The sequence below is a fragment of the Eretmochelys imbricata genome, chromosome 9 (genome assembly GCF_965152235.1).
Source record: "Eretmochelys imbricata isolate rEreImb1 chromosome 9, rEreImb1.hap1, whole genome shotgun sequence".
In the NCBI taxonomy this organism is placed as follows: domain Eukaryota; kingdom Metazoa; phylum Chordata; order Testudines; family Cheloniidae; genus Eretmochelys; species Eretmochelys imbricata.
This window is the reverse complement of record NC_135580.1, coordinates 81,153,983-81,175,048: the sequence shown is the minus strand read 5'-3', so window position 1 is coordinate 81,175,048 and position 21,066 is coordinate 81,153,983. Positions and strand designations below refer to the sequence as shown.

Below are 21,066 nucleotides of genomic sequence, written 5' to 3'. Positions count from 1 at the left end.
TCTGTGATGAGCTGCATGCAATTCTAGGGAGCGCCCCCTACTACCCCCCCCACCCCTGTCCGTGGACACGTGCAAGGGGGGAGTCTCATGCAACAGGAATGAAGATTTTGGGGATGAGGAAATTGAGGAGGAGGATGATAGCACACAGCAGGCAAGTGGAGAAACCATTGTCCCTGACAGCCAGGAACTGTTTATCACCCAGGAGCCAATACCCTTCCAACCCTCCCAAGGTGGGCTCCCGGACCATGAAGCCAGAGAAGGCACCTCTGGTGAGTGTACCTTTGTAAATATAATGCATGGTTTAAAAGCAAGCGTGTTTAATGATTAATTTGCCCTGAAGACTTGGGATGCATTCGCGGCCAGTACAGTCCCTCCTTTTAAATGGCCAACCCAGAGGGTGCTTGGTATGGGAAAGGAGGGCGTTGCTGTTTGAAACCATTCCCACATGTTATGAAGGTTGAAGAATCCGAAAGACTGTGGCTTACCATGGCTGCCTGCAAGCCGAATTCTGTTGTCCTGCCCTGCATGTGTGATCTCTCACACCAACCCGGTAGGCCCTCAATATAAGAGGCAAAATGCAAGCTTGTACCGAAAGCACATGTGCTATGTAATGTTAACAGCTTGGTTCATCATGAAAGAGTCTACCCATTGTTCTCTAAAATGTGTCTTTTTAAATACTACTCTCCCTTTTTTTCCCTCCCACAGCTGCAAATGTTTCAACACTCCCCCCTATCATCTCCATCACAGAGGTTAGCACAGATAAGAAGGTGAAAAAACCACACTCGCTATGAAATGTACTCTGAGCTCATGCAGTACTCCCGCACTGAAAGAGCTCAGCAGAATGCATGGAGGTAAACAATGTCAGAATCCAAGAAAGCAGAAAAGAATGTGAGGACAGGAAGGAAGAGCAAGATGAGAGGTGGCGGCAGCGTGATGAGAGGAAGCAGGGTTCAATGCTGAGGCTACTGGGGGATCAAACTGATATGCTCCGGTGTCTGGTGGAGCTGCAGGAAAGGCAGCAGGAGCACAGAACGCCATTACAGCCCCTGTGTAACCACCCTTCCTCCTCCCCAAGTTCCATAGCCTCGTCACCCAGATGAAAGAAAAGCGGGGGGAGGGGTGCTCTGGGCACCAAACCACTCCACCCCAGAGGACTGCCCAAGCAACAGAAAGCTGGCCTTCAATAAGTTTTGAAGTGCAGTGTGGCCTTGTCCTTCCCTCCTCCCCTCATCCACCATCCCACCCGGTGCTTCCCTCCCCCCCACCCCTCCTGGGCTACCTTGGCAGTTATCCCCCTATTTGTGTGATGAATTAATAAATAATGCCTAATTTTGAACAACAATGACTTTATTGCCTCCGCAAGTGGTAATCGAAGCATGGAGGGTGGTTGGCTTACAGGGAAGTAAAGTCAACCAAGGGCGCGGGTTTTCATCAAGGAGAAACAAACAGAACTGTCACACCATAGCCTGGACAGTCATGAAACTGGTTTTCAAAGCTTCTCTGACGTGCAGCTCACTCTGCTGTGCTCTTCTAATCGCCCTGGTGTCTGGCTGCGTGTAATCAGTGGCCAGGCAATTTGTCTCAACCTCCTACCCCACCATAAACGTCTCCCTCTTACTCTCACAGATATTGTGGAGAACACAGCAAGCAGCAATAACAATCGATATTGGTTTCGCTGAGGTCTAACTGAGTCAGTAAACTGCACCAGCGCGCTTTTAAACGTCCAAATGCACATTCTACCACCATTCTGCACTTGCTCAGCCTATACTTGAACAGCTCCTTACTACTGTCCAGGGTGCCTGTGTATGGCTTCATGAGCCATGGCATTAAGGGGTAGGCTGGGTCCCCAAGGATAACTATAGGCATTTCAACATCCCCAACAGTTATTTTCTGGTCTGGGAAGTAAGACCCTTTCTGCAGCTGTTCAAACAGACCAGGATTCTTGAAGATGCGAGCGTCATGTACCTTTCCTGGCCATCCCACATTGATGTCGGTGAAATGTCCCTTGTGATCCACCAGTACTTGCAGCACCATTGAAAAGTACCGCTTGTGGTTTATGTACTGGCTGCCAAGGTAGTCCAGTCCCAAGATAGGGATATGCGTTCCATCTATCGTCCCACCACAGTTAGGGAATCCCATTGCAGTAAAGCCATTGCAGTAAAGCCTGCACATTTCCCAGAGTCACTACCCTTGATAGCAGCAGCTAAGTGATTGTGTTGGCTACTTGGATCACAGCAGCCCCCATATTAGATTTGCCCACTCCAAATTGATTCCCAACTGACCCGTAGCTGTCTGACGTTGCAAGCTTCCAGAGGGCTATCGCCACTCGCTTGTGAACTGTGAGGGCTGCTCTCATCTTGGTATTCTTCCACTTCAGGGCAGGGGAAAGCAAGTCACAAAGTTCCATGAAAGTGCTCTTACACATGCGAAAGTTTCGCAGCCACTGGGAATCATGCCAGACCTGCAACGCTATACAGTCCCACCAGTCTGTGCTTGTTTCCTGGGCCCAGAATCGGCATTCCACGGCATGAGCCTGCCCCATTGCCACCAGGATGTCCAAATTGCCAGGGCCCGTGCTTTGAGAGAAGTCTGTGTCCATGTCCTCATCACTCTTGTCGCCACGCTGCCGTCACCTCCTCACCTGCTTTTGCAGGTTCTGGTTCTGCACATACTGCAGGATAATGCGCAAGGTGTTTACAATGCTCATAACTGCCACGGTGATCTGAGCAGGCTCCATGCTTGCTGTGGTATGGCATCTGCAGGAGAGCAGAGTTGAAGCGGTGGCTAAAGCTCTCATATCTATCTATGAGAATAGATATTTATAGAGAACGATGAGACAATCTGTGAGGTGGATTCATGAGAGCAGGAGAGCAGAGTTGCAGCGGAAGCGGTGGAGGATGATGGTTAGCACTGCGCACATTTCCCGAGGAAGAACACACGTACCCAGGAGCCCATGACAGAAAACATGGAAAAATTCACTATTGAGACAATAGCAGCAGAGCAGAGTTGCAGCGGAAGCGATGGATGATGATGGTTAGCAGACCTACTGCACCGTCTGCTGCCAGCAGCACCCAGGACACAACAGCGGTGGTGTCGGTGAGCTGAGCGGGCTGCAAGCCGTGGTATGGTGTCTGTGTGGAAAAAGGGCACGAAACGATTGTCTGCCATTGCTTTCATGGAGGGAGGGGGCGACTGATGACATATACCCAAAACCACCCACAACAATGTTTTTGTGCCATCGGGCATTGGGAGCTTAACCCAGAATTCCAGTGAGTGGCGGAGACTGCGGGAACTGTGGGATAGCTACCCACAGTGCACTGCTCTGTAAGTCGGTGCTAGCTACAGTAGTGAGGACGCACTCCGCCGACTTAATGCGCTTAGTGTGGACATACGCAATCGACTGTATAAAATGGATTTCTAAAAATCGACTACTATAATATTGACCTAATTTCGTAGTGTAGACATACCCTAAGACAAGTTTAGGTTTAGCCTGCTGGCTGGTGTTGGTGACCTGTGATATATAGGAGGCCACACTAGTTGATCTAGTGGTCACTTCTTGCTTTAACCTCTATGACTGTAAGTCTAGCTGGGGCAATGGCTTCTTCTGACATGTTGGAGAGTACAACTGGGAAGAGAAAGGCCAGTACTTATGGCTAATAGTAATAATAAATACTTTGCACAAACAACTCCAAGAAGACTTAACGACAGCCCCCAGCAGGAGACAAAGTACGATCCATCCTCTTCATCTCATTTATTAAACATAGGTACCTGACAGTGGAGTAAAAATAGTTCAAGCAGCTACATTTCAAGATCCATGGTATTAAAATCACACTTTATTATTACTGCTTGAAAACACACTGTTTTGTTTGATCAAAGGCTTCCTAACAGAATCTTACTTGGCTCACGTCAAAGGACATGAGTCACTAAGTAAGCTATCCTATTCCTCTAGGTCGCCCTAACTAAAGGAATGTGTGGAACAGAGTGGATCAGTAGATAATCTAATGCTCCCATAGAGTAAGGAGAAAGAGGAGTGAGATGGCTTTGAACACATCCTCCGTCTCTCTCGTCTAATGATAGTGACTGGTGATGAGAACATGGGTTTACAACACTGTCTGGATCCAAAAGGGGTGCAAAAAAAAAAAAAGACTTGATAGATTCTTGTGAGCTCCCTCTTCTCTCCACACTTTGGTTCCTGCATGCTTCTTGCTGGGGACTCTCCCCTTCCTGAGAATGAGTCCATCCCTTTGACCTCTACTTCTCTTTCATTACACACAAAGTTGTTTTGGAGGGGTAAGCTACATTTTATGTGTGTATGAAACTTACAAAACCACAATGGGCTAGAGTGTGGTGCTGACTGTATTAATTTGCCTTGGTGTGAAAACAGTCAGAAAACAGCCTGCATATCAGTGCAGCCCAGAATGCCAAGAGAAATTCCAAAAACATAAACAAATAAACCCTAAGGTCCAGTTTGTCTCTTCAGTAGACAAAATCAGAGTCTGAAATAGCAGTGGATCAAGCAATTAAACTGTAAATGTAGTCATTAGCAACTTCTTGGTAATTAGCCTCTCAGTTCCCAGAGACCTGTGGTATCATTACACGTTGGAAAGTTGTCATTAGGCTGCGATGATGAAGTGTGATGAAAATGTGGCACTCTTTCCAAGCAGAATGGGCTAATCAATTTGAGATAGCCAAAGGAGACACTACCCCTAGGAATCTCTATACCAAGCCTCAGTGCATGCTGAAGTAGGACTCTGCGAGTTTAGTGAATCTCTCTGGACATTATTACAGGGCCAAATCCCAAAGACCTGCCTTAGCTGTTACTCAGCCCCTACTCAATGGGAAGTTTGCCTGAGTAAGGACTGCGTAAAACCTGTGCGTGGGATCTTCAGCACCAAAACAGATGTGAGTTAAAGAAGCAACTCCATTAGCTAGTAACAGTAGCAGGCTGTTATCCTCTATGTGGACTAGTCACATGAGGAGGACATGACACACTTTACAAGTATGTTACATAAGCAACACAGGATTTGCCAACATGATAAAAAAAAACCCCATAGTTTAGAGCCCTACTAAGAAGCGTCAGTGCTTTGACTGAAGAAGTTCTCCATCTTACCTATATTATTCCTGGAAACATCAAATAAATTGTAATTTTTAAAAAAACCAACAACCCTGCTTTTGTTACATTAGAGCAAATCCAGAGTCACTCCATGGTGTTCAGCCAAGCTACTGTGGTTTTACACCACTGTATATCTGAGAGCAGAATTTAGCCCAACGTATGACAATGAAATAAAAACAACATCAATGCCATCCATTTGTAAAGGAAAAATGTGGAGTGGTGGGAAGGTAGATGGCTCTCTCTGCCTCTCACTGTGTAATAGCTTAACCTGTGGTTGAAAGGGTCTCTGGGTGACATCATTGGTTACAGTCACTTGAATCATCTTTTCATTGTAATATCAGAAGAATCTTCTAGCCTGGCCAAATTTGCTGTTTTGTTCTCTCCTGCAGCCTTGTGCAGCTGAAGCCATTTTTAACTTCCTTGCTCTGTGTACATCTATAGCTAGCTCTCGATAAAGTGTCGTGTCCTCACCCCACGTTATATTATTATTTCATCTGATCATTCATGACAGGCATTGGAAAAAAGCGCTCCCTATACTCCCTCCAAGATATGGCAATGGGGCTTAAAGATGGACCAATCTCGTCGCCACCTGCACAAAAGTGCAATTACACGATGGAGTGAGTTGCTTCTTTGGCAATCTCAGTCGTTCAACACAGGCAGCCCAAGAAACTGAATCAAATGAAAATCTCAGTCTTTGGAAAGCGCAGGGAGCAATTTTTCAAATCATGTTCCTTCCCCATATGTTAGAATGAGCAGCTGAGCACAAGGTTCAGAAGTTCAGCACGGAGGCTTTATCCTCCTTGTTCTAGCTGGCAGGCCAGCTCAGGCTGTCTCTCAGGGAAACTTCAGGTACTGGCTTCAGCAGGCCCAGAAGTACCTCGATGAAATCGCTTGTGCTGCTTTGGACCTTCCAGTTATGGCTGAAAAAAGGCAGTTCGGGCATTTCATGATGTTTTAAAGTAGTTAACTGACTTCAGCGCTTCTTTGCACTACAGTAATGCAAATAATAACTAAGAATCAGTTCATTAGAATTTGGAGCTAACAACCATCTCAGCTGTTATTAAACCCAAACTAAATTTGCCCATCCTGAGTCAGAAAGGTTTGTTCAAACTGTTAGACTCCTCCTGCAACCTTTACTTAGGTGATTCATCTTTGCTCACCTAAGTAGTCCCATTGGTTTCAGAGGGAGAACTCGTGTCAAGACAGCTGGACTGGGCCGGTGGTTTTCAGTCTACACACTCAACAGTATTTATTACCAGCTTCTTTTATTTTTATCTAATGCTTTGGTGGAGAGAGATACTATTGTCAGTAGCGTTTGTTAGGCGCTTCAGTAAACAACCAGAAAGATACAAGGCCAAGTTCAGTGGTGCTGCATTTATGTCAGTGATGAATTTGGCTAACTGTCCCTGCTGCACGAATATTGTAATCGAACCAGACACATAGTACAATGCAGCAATGCAGAGGTCGATTCTCCTCTCACCTGGAGTACTGTCACTGAAAGCAAAGGCCTGGATTTATGTCTTGGTGATGGAGAGCAGAATCTGTCCCACTGGAATTACACGAGTGCAAGGGAGAAGGGACTCTGGCCCACAGCACTCGGGGTGATCTGAAAACTTGTGTATCACAAAGTGGTGCAGGATTTTTGGTTCAGATGACTATATGCCCTCTGCACCCTTCTTCGTAAGGTGGATTCATGGAGAGAGAGCCTTCATGGGTGACATGCAATTCCAAGAGAGCTGTGACAGTGGAGAGAGTGGGTTACTGCCACACAAGGCAGGGTGGGCTAGTGACATAGGCCTAGAGATTGCAGAATATTGTGCATATGGGGGATTTATTTTTCTGTAAGGAAAGACAGAGACCTTGTGGTTTGCTAGTTACCATCCACAAGGCTTTATTTTCCTCTCTGTAAACACAGGCACACACTACTGTCTTGCAACAAGCATTTCCTCTATGAAGAAGCACTGTAATTAGGACTGCAGCTAGAAAGCATTCCAAATACTACAGCATGGGCATATATTACTGGCCCATCAGGAGGCAGTTTCAAGCAGGCAGAGCACCGTGTGATGAAGCATGGAAAAAAGATCTTTTTATAGCCACTGGAGAATAAACACGGTACATTTCTGTATATTGGAGATGGGCCTGGATCACAGCCCCAGATCCCACCACTTCCAAATGTCTGGGAAGTTCAGATTCAGACGTATCACCACAGATGACTCCTCTGTCTATAAAGGGCCAAAACTAAATCTCAGTTTCTAAAGACTGAGGGAATTTGGGATCTGGATCAGAACTTTGTAGTGGCAAGCCTGTTTCTGCTGTATAGCCACAATTACTGATTGTGTCCTTCTGTGGATAGGGGATAAATCTGTTTGTTGCATCACTAGTTTTGATAAGTTAGACCAGGGTCCTGCAATGTGGTAAAAGCTAGAAAATCTGTTTTCCATTTATTGTCAGCATTTTCCAGTTGTGCACCCAGCATTAGTTGCCATCAGTGGGAACTGAGGGTGCTAAACCACCATATAGGGTTGGCCCCTTAAACAGCAACTGTCTTCTTTTGGGAGACCTCTGTGAGAAATATGTGCTGCCAAATTCTGCTTACAATTATACTGGTGTAAATCCAAAGAAACTCCATTGGAGACAGGGCTCCTATGCAAAATTTACACCAGTGTAACCATGAGGCAGAATTTGACCCACTGGGTGAAATTTCCTAACCTCCAACCCCAAGGAAGCTAACATTTTGACTGAGGTGTTTTGGATTCATGAAGGTTAAAAAAATGAACAGATAATAACAGGATCAAGCTTCCTTGACCCTCAAATGAAGAACAATTCCAGACAGCCTGCAAGCTCCCTTCTGCACTTCCTTGGCAATCTCTTTCCCACAGTTAAGAAAAACACAGGAAGATCTAAGGAAACCTATGTGGAAACGCAAAAGACGAAGGCATGTGATCTGAAAATAGAAGGAAAGTCCATACATTTCCTTTACATACTGGTCTGAGTCCAGTTTTTGGCTAAATTTTGAAATCTTTGGGACCATATGCTTTTGCCATTCCCTCTAGGGCATAATGGGAAACTGACTTGTTTGGCCCTTTATCACTTAACAGATTAGACAATGTGGTTTTCTTCTTGCCCAGTAACTTCAAGAATTCTTTCACAGTGCTAAAAACTACTACTTTAGAACCACAACAAAGGCCCTCTGCATCGGCTCAGAGCACACCGTCGGCCAGTTGTGAATCCCTTTGTGATTACACATATTAGGGAAGCTTGCAGAAGTCACATCTCATAAAGTTCAGCACGGTATGAAGACTTACTGCATCCGACTGCAGAAAGCTAAAGAGATTAAACTGCAAACCACAGGCAATCCCACATTGGCTTGCCAAATCTCTGCACTAGTCCCAACTTAAAAGGGAAGAAGCAAACTTAATTTGGGCACAAGGAAGAGAAATTGTGCAGACCTCCACTCGCAGCAGGGCTCAGAAATTCCTCTACGACTTTCAAAATGTAACAATTTTCAGAATCCTGAGACCTGAGGGTAGATTGGGTGATGCTTTGGCAGAGGGAACGGAGAACAGGACGTAGTGAGAGCAACAAAGTAGGTACTTAAAGGGCAGACTAATCAAAGGACTTGAAGATGAGGGCACTTCAGTGCCTCTCAAAACTGTTTCTATTCACTGCCCCCTAAACACTCAATCAGAGTGTGTAGCTTTGAGTTATCCTGTTAAAAAAATGGCAACATTCTCACGGAGCAATAGGTCAACCTGCTTAGATCAGTGGATTAGTTAGTAAAAATTTGCATAGTGCTTTGAAAATACAGGGCTTGATTCAGTTCTCTCTCACAGTGGTTTTATATCAGTGTAACTCCAGTGACTTCACCAGCCCACTAAGTTTACTAATTCCTTCACAGTGCTGGAAGCTTTCATGGTATAGAACCACAAGGGCTTTGGTGTCTGTTCGGAGAATCAGACTCATGAAGAGTACATATGAATGCAAAGCATCATCACTATCAAATAGAAGTTTGTTTCAATGCTGATAAAGCAGATTGGATCAGGTCATATGATGAGCCCAATGATAATCATTTGCACAATTCAGTTCTGCTTTTATTCTCTTTGATGGTTCTAAGTGAGCTGTATCCCCAGCACAGAGATGTTAGATCAGCCTCACCCAGTGAGAGGCAGTCAGGTGTGCTCTTTGCACTACCATGGGGTCAAGTTGAAAACTTAATTAAAAATCTGCATAATATTAAAACAAGATGCCACCAGCTACCTACCCATGTGCAAAGCCCGTGGGCTGGCATGTGCCAAGCTAAGCAGCAACACCCCTCTCCCCCAGCTCTTGCTCAGCTACCTGGACCTTGGATCTCGTCTGGTGCAGAGGGCAGCCCTAGATTAAACCCCCACCAACACAGAGAAGTTGCAGAGGGGTGGGTTGAGGGTGAAGCCTGGATCTGGTCCCACCCCCACCTCACTGGCCAGGTGCAAGAGGAAAATTAAATGCTGCTCTTTGCAGAAGCCAGAGCAAGACAGCAACAGGGGAAGAATTGTGACACCCTAAGGGGTTTCCCAGACCACTCCTGGCATAGTGCAGCCGTGCACTGCCTCTTACTCAGGGCTGAGCCTGAAGGTTAAGCCTAGCCCTATAGACCTAGCCACATTTTGGCTCACTTCTACTGTGAGCCCAACACTAATTATTCCCAGTACAATTAATGGGCCCGATCCTGGCCCTAGCTGCATCTGTGGCATGGAGCCCCCAAAAGCTCCATGACATGGCCAGTTTCTGCAGCTGTGGGTGCTTTGGCAGATGTTGAAGAGGAAGTTCCCCTCCAGTGTAATCATGGCCACTCAACCCCCTTTGCTGCCCTGGGGCAGAATCTGTGACTCCACCCATCTTGAGTGTCCTTCCAGCTCAGGCCAAACCCCCACGCCGCTTTTTCCTGAAGGTCACTGGCTCTTTACCTGCCACATCCATCTACTGAAAGGTGGGATGTTATTTTTGCATATGCTCCACCATGCTTGGGCAATGACCATTGTGTACCTTCAACGTACAGACGGTTTACATTTCACCTCAGATGTTCTCCTCCTAGCCTCTATCCTACCAGCCTTCCTCCTTTTCCTCATTTGAGGAACAATGGGCCTGGATGCATTTTTAAGAGTCCATCTGTCATACAAAAAACATCTCCATATGGTTTGCTCTAATATTGCCTTGCAGTCCTAAGCTTTCTCCTGGTGCAGCATTGCTCCCATGGTAAACGTCAACCCTCTATTTATATTAAATGACATTTCCAGATAATAATCTGCACTGGTTGATTTTGGCAGGTTCTGCTGTTTTCTGTGTTGCCGTACAAAAAATAAAATAAAAAATAAGTGTCTAGCCCAGTCAGATGAGAGACCATTTATTCCAGTGACCTGTATAAACTTTTACACCAGGATCTCCACTTATTTAAACAACCTATCTTGCTGGCCAGAGTGGCTGAATACAGAGCTAGGCTCTCTGCTCTATTTCTTTCCCATGTCATGAGGTACATCAGAGCAAGAATGCCTTATCAGCATTAGAAAGGCTTAATATTCTGTCAGGCACCTGAGAAGAGCAGTGAAGGAAAATGTTAGGGGGCTGTGATCTATTTTGCTCCCCGGGCTGCTGGGATAACCAAAATGTCCTTTAATTACTGCCATTTGCAAGTCCCATTTCAGTCTCAATAATGGGGAAGTCTAGCCAGTGCAGAGGAGGAATAAAAGGTGGAGCACCCCAGGAAAATGTAGAAAATATTAAATGAATTATGCAACTACACGGGGGTTAGCCTCAATGTCCTTGCCAAACTCTCGTCTGGACAGTTAGAATCTACCTATCTGAAATTCCCCCTGGAGTTTTACAAGGTGAGCTGAAAACAGCTTCCCCATTCTACCTGCATTTCAGTGGTGGAGAAAGTGACCCCTGTTGTATACAGTTTGTGAAGTATTTTGGATGAAAATGCAACAGAAGCATAAGACATTCTATTTCAATTCAATGTGTGCATACAGCATAAGAACATAAGAACGTAAGTGCAGTGTGCAGTGGCAGTCAAAAAAGTGAACAGGATGTTAGGAATCATTAAAAAAGGGATAGAGAATAAGACGGAGAATAATCTTATTGCCCTTATATAAATCCATGGCATGCCCACATCTTGAATACTGCGTACAAATGTGGTCTTCTCATCTCAAAAAAGATATACTGGTGTTAGAAAAGGTTCAGAAAAGGGCAACTAAAATGATTAGGGGTTTGGAATGGGTCCCATATGAGGAGAGATTAAAGAGGCTAGGACTTTTCAGCTTGGAAAAGAGGAGACTAAGGGGGAATATGATAGAGGTATATAAAGTCATGAGTGGTGTGGAGAAAGTGAATAAGGAAAAGTTATTTACTTGTTCCCATAATATAAGAACTAGGGGCCACCAAATGAAATTAATGGGCAGCAGGTTTAAAACAAATAAAAGGAAGTTCTTCTTCACTCAGCGCACAGTCAACCTGTGGAACTCCTTGCCTGAGGAGGTTGTGAAGGCTAGGACTGTAACAGGGTTTAAAAGAGAACTAGATAAATTCATGGAGATTAAGTCCATTAATGGCTATTAGCCAGGATGGGTAAGGAATGGTGTCCCTAGCCTCTGTTTGTCAGAGTGTGGAGATGGATGGCAGGAGAGAAATCACTCGATCTTTACCTGTTAGGTTCACTCCCTCTGGGGCACCTGGTATTGGCCACTGTCGGCAGACAGAATACTGGGCTGGATGGACCTTTGGTCTGACCAGTATGGCCAGTCTTATGTTCTTATGTTAATTACTGTAAAATTCTTTCTGCTTAGTTTTGAATCTGGCAGTTTTAGACAGGAAAATTAGTATAACACTAGTTTTTAAAAAGAGTTCTGTACAGTTTATAACATTTTTCCACAGTGCAGCAGATATTTAGAAAATCACATTAGCAGTGGGACATAAGACTTGCTTTTATAAAAAGTGAGCAATGGTCTATTTAGTCCAGTATCCTGTCCCCAACAGAGACCAATGATGGATTCTTCTTAGAAAGGCAAAAACATGACCACAATATTGCAATATTTTCCCATGGGGCTAACTTTCTTCCTGACCCCAGCCAGTGATCATTTATGCTCTGAAGCATGATGATTGGGATGGTTTCCTAGTACTGAGGTGTGTTGTCTTAGAAATGTACAGGAGACGAATGACAAACCATCAATAGTAGTAATATACTATTTGTAGGTCTGGTTGAAAAATCAAAACCTATTTTCACAAAAATATTTGAAATATTAAAGGTGTTTTTATGTCAAAAAGTTCAAAATAGATCCACTTTTCATTTTTTTTTGAAAGTTTTCATGATTTTATTTTAGTATGGTTCTCAAAACCACTGGAAAATGTTATTGAAAAAGGTTACTGGGATTTTTGGCTTACTGAAAACCATTTTTGATAAAAAATATCAGGATTAGAAAAACAAAAAAAGCATTAAGTTTTTCATGAAAATGACAAATTTGTCAATATCAGCTATTTCTTGGGAAAAAAAAAGTTTTTGAAAACAAACAAACCAACCAAAACCACTTTTTGACCAGGAACAACAGCAACAACAAACACCACACACCCAAACAAATCGCTTTTCAACCAGGAAAAAAAACCCACCTTTTTTGCCAAAAATTTCCACCAGCCCTTCTATTTAGAGAATAAAGACTGTAAATGCAATAAGAGTCAAACAGAACCATTTCAACCTTGTGCTAAGAGGAATCAGAACTAAAATATGCAACAATGTCAAAGAAGGAGGAAATGCCATGACAAGCATGGCACTATTCTAGATGATTTCAGTACATCTACATATTTCGGAGCTAAGCTTTTTGGAATGGGGCTGGTGATTGCTGGGATGAGCAATGGTCTGCCTATTACCTCTTCTGATTTGAAATCAAATCTCAGCTTTGCTATGGTCAGGGTGCAGGACCTGTTGCTGATCCATGGGTATGATTAGGTTTCAGATTTCCTTAAGGGAAAATACAACCTATCAGTGGTCTAATAAGATATAACTTTTGTCCTCAACCATCAATACAGTGACTCCTAAATGTTCTTGGATTCCCTGTGTGCCATCTACACAGGTCATGGTGGTAGTCTCCAGACCTGTGACATGAGGCTGATTGGCAGAGCGATGGTGGCAGTCATCTCAAACCAATACTAATTAGCTGCAACAGAGTACTTGACGTCCTCTGCTGTGGCTGGGGTATTAGCTAAGAAAATATCCTTTCCCTTGGTGTCTGTCCCAAACAGAGGAGGAGGCTAACTGGTTTGGCAGCAGCACTGCTGAGAAGGATCTGGGAGTTATGGTGGATCGCAACCTTAACATGAGTCAACAATGCAGTACTGCTGGAAAAAAAGCAAATGCAATTTAGAGTTGCATTATCAGAGGCATAGCATGCAAGTCATGGGAGGTGTTAGTACCACTCTCCTCAGTGCTGGTTAGCCCTCAGCTGGAGTACTGTGTCCAGTTTTGGTCACCGCTGTATAGAAAGGATGTAGAGAAACTGGAAAGGACCGAGAGGCGAGCAACAAAGATGATCATAGGGATGGAATGCAGGCCATATGAGCAAAGGCTGAAGGAACTGGGTATGTTTAGTTTGGAAAAGAGATTAAGGGGAGGACATGATAGCAGTCTTCAAATACTTGAACAGCTGCCATAAAAAAGATGGAGAAAAGTTGTTCTGTCTTGCCACAAAGGGCAGGACAAGAGGCAATGGGTTCAAACTACAGCATAGCAGATTTAGATTAAAGCTCAGGCAAACCTTCCAAACTGTAAGAACAGTAAAACAATGGAACAAACTGCTGTGGGAAGTCATGGAAGCTCCTTCACTGGAGATTTTCAAAAGGAGGCTGGATAGCCATTTGTCCTGGATGGTTTAGACACAACAACTCCTGCATCTTGGCAGGGGATTAGACTAGATGAACTTTACGGTCCCTTCTAACCCTATGATTCTATGATTCTATGACACACAGATCTGCCCCTGTTTATTGTCAGATATAGATAAGGCATTCTCTCTTTCTCCCTTCTCTGTGCCTGGCTCTGAAGGGGCATGGATGAAAGTGATCTGGATGAAGCTCTTGCTAAATACAGTAGGGGTAAGACTACCAGATAAGGAGTCTATGAGAGGGTGCACTGGGTGATAGCTGTCCCTGGCCCATTTCTGTGGGAGTACACCCACCCTTTTCGGTAACAGTTGCAATATGAGTGTGCTCCTGGATTCCCAGCAAAAACTGGTGGCCAGAAATGCATTTTCCCACCTGTGCTTGGCCAGGTACTTGTTACCAATTCTCTCTGATACAGAAATTGCCATGGTAATACATGCCTTTGTAACCTTCAGGCTGCACTGCTGTCTTATGCCCTATATGGACAAGCTCTGAAGACCATTCAAAAGTCACTGTTAGTGGAGAATACAGCTGGCTGTGTACTTGCAGTGTCAGCCAGAGGGAGTGCATTACAGCAATTCTCTGAGGACTGCACGAACTTCCTATTTGCTTCCAGGTGCAATTCAAAATGTTGCTACTGATGTATAAAGGCCAATCAGTTATGGAATCACCTATTTCCCCACATGCTCTAACAATAACTGAGGTCAGCTAGGGAACTTCTACTACCGGTGGCTGGTGGCAGGGTATTCATGACTCTTGCCTATGGAATCCAGTTCCTCTGCTGGTCAGAAGAGCTCAAACTGGCCCTTTAAGGCAAGATGTAAAGCTCATGTTTACTCCAGGTATATTTGTGAGGAATATATGGAGCTCGTTTCTGAGTTTCTGGGCTGACCCTTGCTAGCAAGTGTTTAAAATGTTGGTACATACACCCAGAGGCACTGTGAGGGATGTTTTATAAGTCTCTGAATAAACCAAACCAAATATGTGGATTCTAGTAATGAAGCTCTGGTAGTTTACGGTGCTACGGTGCCTCAGCAGATCTGTCTTCCTGATAAGGCTGGTTATTGATTATTGTTGGTGGAAATTAACCGTACCCCAAGAGCCTAGAGACACACTTGATACTGACCATAAGGAGACTAAAGAACCAATAGTCTGGTGTTTTGAAATATACCCATGGCTCAAGGAACACTATGGAACACTACTGGCAGGAGAAATTCCACATCTCCTGTATACCATCTGAGGTGCCATGGATAAGTAGCATGGTAATCCAGTGAAATCCTCATGATTAATGAAATAATGGAAGACCACATGGCACATGGAAAAGCTCTTCTAAATCTCATTAGCCCAATTATTCTCTTGCACTAGCATAAATCAGGAGTAACTCCAGACACACATTTAGAAGGAGAACACAGCATTGATGCACAACCAGCTGTAGAGGAAGGGGTGATACAATCTAGAGTGAAGAAGATTGCTCACGCAACTTCTTTACGTATGGACCTTAAGAATTGCACCCCTGAATTATTCTGTTCCCCATGAAGGAAGTGATTTCATGGATTCAACTTGCCCCATGCACAACAGAGGGCTCAAATATATGCTATAGCCTCAGCTTTTAAAGCCTCATCTTCTTCAGGGGGTTTCAGATGATCAAATACAACTTGAAATGTTCCCATAGAGGAGAAAGATACTAAGCCCCACAAATTGCTATTTTAACTAATTGTTGAAGCCTCAAGGCCAGGGGATCAGAAGTGTTAGCTGGGGGAGGGGGGGGGGAGGAATTGGGGGGAGGGAGTCCTTCAAATGCAGCAGACTTCAAGGACATTTTCCTGAAGATACATCTTTCTCTATTTCCAAATATTTTAATGAAGCGCTGACCCCTTTGAAGTATTCAAACCTGAGCTCCCATTGCTGTTGGTAAGAGAGCTGATATCTAGTGAGGGAGCCCTTGTAAACTTATTACAGGAAATTCCAGAGCCAATTCCTCACTGGCCCATTGGCCGCTGAATTAATTAGGCATTACTGTGTGGGATTTCATTGGATGTATCACATCTGCAATGTGAGTGGGGGTCTTCCAGAAGAAAGCCCAGGGCAAGGACAGGGAGGTGATTAAGAGCAAAGCTTGTTAGTTGCTCGAAGTAAAGTACTAAGAATTCAGGGCCTCTCTGAGAAAGTTCAGCTACGGCTAAAAAGAAGGTTCTTCTGGTGGGTGCCTGGGAACAGTTAGTGCTGAGTAAGTGCAAAACTGGAGAAGAATGTGAGTCATGGACAGAGAATGGAGCCTTCACTTCCCCACAGGAATCTGAGGGTCAAAGCCCTGGGATGGGTGGGGGAGAGCAAGTGGATCATCTGCTAGGGAACCAGGAACAGGTAGACTTTAGAGCAGTGCACGCTTTCCAGGCTTGCTTTCCTTCTCTAAAATACAAAGGAAGAGCTTGTCTGCTCCCCAGGTGAGTTCTCCCATAGCACTCACGCTGCTCTCCTGAAAACCCACCTCAAAGCCATTCTTTCTCTCAACTTCAACCAGGGAAGTCCCCACCGAGGCCAGGGATTCCGACTGGCAGCGGCAAGCGCCATCTAGCGGCAGCTCCCCAGATCTGCGCCCTCAAGGCACTTGACTCCTTGCGATGTCCAAGCCCCGAGAAAGTAACTGAACGCATATCCAGGAGAGAAAATCCCAGGCAATTAATACAACTACATAGTTGAAAGAGTTGCATCCATAAAGGAAACCAAATTGAACTCTGTGACAATTCAGGCTCCCCCACCCGCGCCCCAAGGACCGAGCCGGACTGCAAATTTCCCCTCTCACAGGTCCCCAGAGCTTAAACAGAGTTTGCTTGCTTTGTTGCTTCATGTCGGGTGATTCCAGATGCCCCCGCGTAACCCGCAGGAGCCCATGGCGCTAGGAGGTTAGTGTACTCAGGTGCATGCCCGCGTATAGCAGGAGAAAAAAATAAATACGCGGAAAGTTCAGCCAGCCCAAGTGTTGCCTTTGGCCCCCTGTGGGCAAGGTGCTGGGCCAGGCAAGGAAACCAGGAGCTAGAACCATATTGGACGGGGGCACCAACCAAGACCCACACCCACGGCGGAAGTCGTTCCTCTCCATCCCACCCAGGGGTTTATCATGATTCTTTCTTTAAATCAGCTCGCCGGCATCCAGGAGTGGCTTGTTTTGAACTGGTCCCTGTGATATGACCCGCTTTGGCAAACAAGGTGGCTTGCTGGGAAGGGGGGAGGGAGAGAATCAGTTCCAACCTGGATACCACACCCGAGCGAGCCAAGCCAGGAGAGAAAGTTGTCGGAGCAAAAACGCACTGTGAAATCAAAGGAGAGTGAGTGACAGAAGAGAGATTGAAAAAAACCACGTGTAAACTGCTCTTACCTTGTAGCCAAAGCAGTCCGTGAAGCATAGAAACAGCCAGGGCGGTGCAGGGCTTTGGAGTCATGTCTGGTGCAGATGTGAATTAGGAGTGTAGCCTTTATAAACGTGCAAGGAGGGAGATCTGTCAATAGGGTCAATTTCTTTCCAGTACCAAGTTTCAAAGCCTCCAGGCTGGGTAAGGGCGGGGAGGGGGAAAGAACAAGGCGTCCAGCCGTTCTCACTTGTTGATGCCAGTGAAACTGCGCTTTCCATTCACGGCTTCCCCCCTTTGCTACAGATTTTGTTTGCTTCGCTCTCTTCTTGACGGCCAAACGTTTTTTTTTTCCTCAGAATAACTTTATTCCTTGGTTCCCCTCCCCCCCCCCAACTCATGGGATGATCTGGGGGTTTTTTTTTGTTTGTTTGTTTTGGGGTTTTTTCTTTTTCTTTTTTCTAAATCGGATGAAAAGTAGAGAGATCAGTGAGAAGAGCAGATGTTATACAACTGACCAAAGGGGTTAACAAAGCAAAATAGCAGCAACAAAAAGTTTGGGTACAAAGTTTCTTCTGCGGCTTCTGAGTTTTCTCTCCTCCCTTGGGCTGGGTTCTGTTTAAGGTGTCTGTCACCCAGAGCCTCCGCTGAGGGCTGTTTATCCAGGGGGGTGCAGGTGCTGCAGGGATCTGGAGGAAGAAGCCTTTAAACTTTCTCAGGCTTGCGAGACTGGGGGTGTGTGGGGGGGGAATAACAAAACAAAAACGCCTGCGTCCCAGCAGCTGTTGCAGCGGACACGAGCCCACGGGATCTCTGCTACATGCTGGTGGGGGAATCACAAGCCCAGGAGCAGGCGAGCGGTTCGGCTTCTTGCGAGGAGTGGGGTTTGTGCCGGGGCAGATCACAGTTTAGGTATTTCTCTCTCTCTCCCCCACCCCTCCCAGTCTGATCTGCTTTTGCTGGGATGTTTGATGTGAGCCTGGGATTTTTTATAGGGAAAGAAGAAGAGGAAGGAGAGACGTCAGCAGCGCAGCCGGGGGGTGTTTCGCTCGCTCGCTGTCACTTTTCCAGTGCTAAGGCTCCCAGGGCTGCTGCTGCCTGAGATAAGGCAAAATCAGCTGGGATTTCAAACCCCCACCCTCACCCCCCCCACCCGTGCCACCCCTTGCGCTGGTTCTCGCCTATCTCGCTCACAGGTGGGCAGGGCAGGCAGGTGGCAGCAAGCTCAGGCTCCAGTCGAACGAGGGGAGTGGGGGGCAGAGGCTGGCCGAGGCAGCTCCTCCATGTGCCCCTGGACTCCTTTCCACCGCATGGGTCTGGGCCTGGGCTTGGGGGCTCTGTACCCCAAGAGGTGCAGTTGTTGCTGAGCTCCCTGGTGTGCGCCAGAGACGCTGACAAGCAAAATGAAACACACAAGAGAGTGGGCGAGGAAAGAAACCTTGCCCCAGTTTTCTGCCTGTGAAGGTGTTGGAACAACCTGGGAAGTAAGGCAGGTGCTCAGGATATCGGCTTTTGGTGTTTCTTTCCCTCCCATCCGCCAAACGACCTGAGCAGAATACACGGATTTAACAGAAGTTGGTTTCCTGATGTCAGTTTGATCAAGTCCTTTTGGAATGTAAGTGGTATTTTACCAGAGTGCAGCTTTAAAATCACTTAAAATTCATATTTTTGATATTGAGGGATGCAGGCCATTTACTGGTGTGTGTGTAAAGGCTCGTGTCTATGTGTGTACACACAAACACACACACACAAGCCTGTGGGATGGTTTGAGCAAAGAGTGGCAAGAATAAAGAGTTGATGCAAACAGAGCACTGGAAAAAGAGCAGGGTTTGCTTTAACTTACAAGTTTTGGCACCCCTATCATATCAGAAATCATTGGGATGCTGGTGCAGCAAGGCAGATTGCCCCTCAGTTTGTAGAGATATTTAGGAATGTTTTCATCCGAAATGAAATAAAGCAAACTCACTTTTAAAAAAAGTCTATTATGTGAATATCTCTATCTGACCTGTCTTAGGTTTTGAGATAGCTCCAACCACTGCCTGGTATCTAAGCATATTTCCAGGTATTTGGGTGTAGACAATGCCACCCACACAGCTGAGCTTGCTGGCGTGTCCTCATGCCTTTGCTCTGACTATGCCAAGCCCTTAGCATGGGAGAGCAGCACTCCCAGACCAGGAGCTGTGAGAACCCTGGAAAATGGATACAGTCACTGTACCCTTCCACTCCTGCCCAGAGTTGGACACTCCTCTTCCAGATGCTGCTGATCTTCCAAGGAAGAGGATGTGGGCAGTTCAGCCTAAGTCCAGACTTTTCACAAGAATGAATGTTAAATGCCAGTGGTTTGCCCAGCTGTTGTTAGTATAATAAATTAATAACTTACCTATAGCTTACAGCTCGGATCCTAAAAGGATTTTATAATCTGTATGCAGGGGAATCACCCACTCAGCATGGAAATGCACCCATGGCTCAGATCTCAATGGGGAGCCATTCTGTGCTATCAGCACTATCCAGCAACAATAATATACCTAAGTTATACATCACTTTACATCTCCAAAGCTCTACAATAACATGAATCTTCCCAGCTCCCTTGTGAGGCAGATCAGTATTATGGGGCTCAGATCTTATGCTGATGGGGGACAGGTAGATTATTATTCCTGTTTTATTTATGGAGAAAATGAGACACAAGCTAAATGATTTGTCCTAGGCCACACAGCAAACCAGTGGCAAAGCTGGGATTCAAATGAAAATGTTCTTGCATTCCAGTCTCATGCTCATTCAATTAATCTTCAGAAGAGGAAGTGAAAAATACCCTGTGAATTGGAATCTAGGAGGGAATCTGATAACCTGGATTTTAGTGAAGCTGAACTTTGGACACATTCTCTGTGCCCATTTTTTGATACATAAAAATCTTGTTTTTAACTTTTGATGCATGTAACAAATATATACACCCAATATTGAAATACAGTCACATCAGAGCAAGAGATTAATACAGCTGAACATACAATTACAGATTTTAACTTGCAAGAGAGGTGACCAAACATCAGTTGATCAGAAACATGATCCATGAAAGCCATACACACAAACTCTACAATAAAGTGTAATAATGCTGAATGTCTCAGTCCAGAGAATCATTTCCTACAATAATGCATGATGTACAATTAGGATACAGTGTTCTCAGTACCACAAGAGGTTATCGGGTTGATACGAATATTAATAGCCAAGTCACTTCTAATACAATACAAGGAATGTACCTCTCCCTTTTGTATTTTATAAATTAACTTCAGAGTATACATCCTCATCCAAATCAGTGTACCAATTCTGAACTGATGGTCTGGGATAGAAATTCCTTCTGCATTTCAGTCAGCTGTGGAGAGTTACTTTTAAATCTCATAATAGTGGATAATAGTAAAGAACAGTCATGTAGGATTAATTGTGCATTTCAGGGGAAATAACATTTCCAGTTAAAATGTGCAGTATCTAATATTTTGGCCTCATAATCACAAATGTTGGGGGCATATCTATAATATGCCAAATTTAATCACATTCCTTCTAAATTGGTTGCACCTCCAATAATATTTACAAGATATATCTTTCCAAGTTCTTCAGAGCCCAACAGATTTTACAAACTATCTTATTTATGCATGCACTGTACCTTTGCTAGCCTGGTGCTAATTTTAAATTAATAATCCAGAACCTCTTTCCCAT

General features: G+C 45.0%; 1 protein-coding gene across 1 annotated transcript in view; it reads right to left on the bottom strand.

Moving 5' to 3' along the window:
* The window catches only part of LOC144270151 (vascular endothelial growth factor receptor kdr-like), a 178,056-nt gene extending 160,602 nt beyond the window's left edge, over positions 1 to 17,454 (bottom strand). The window contains exon 1 of the mRNA XM_077826410.1: positions 17,391 to 17,454. Coding sequence (XP_077682536.1) covers positions 17,391 to 17,454 — 64 coding nt within the window. The remainder of the gene's footprint in view (positions 1 to 17,390) is intronic.
* Positions 17,455 to 21,066: the final 3,612 nt, after the last annotated feature.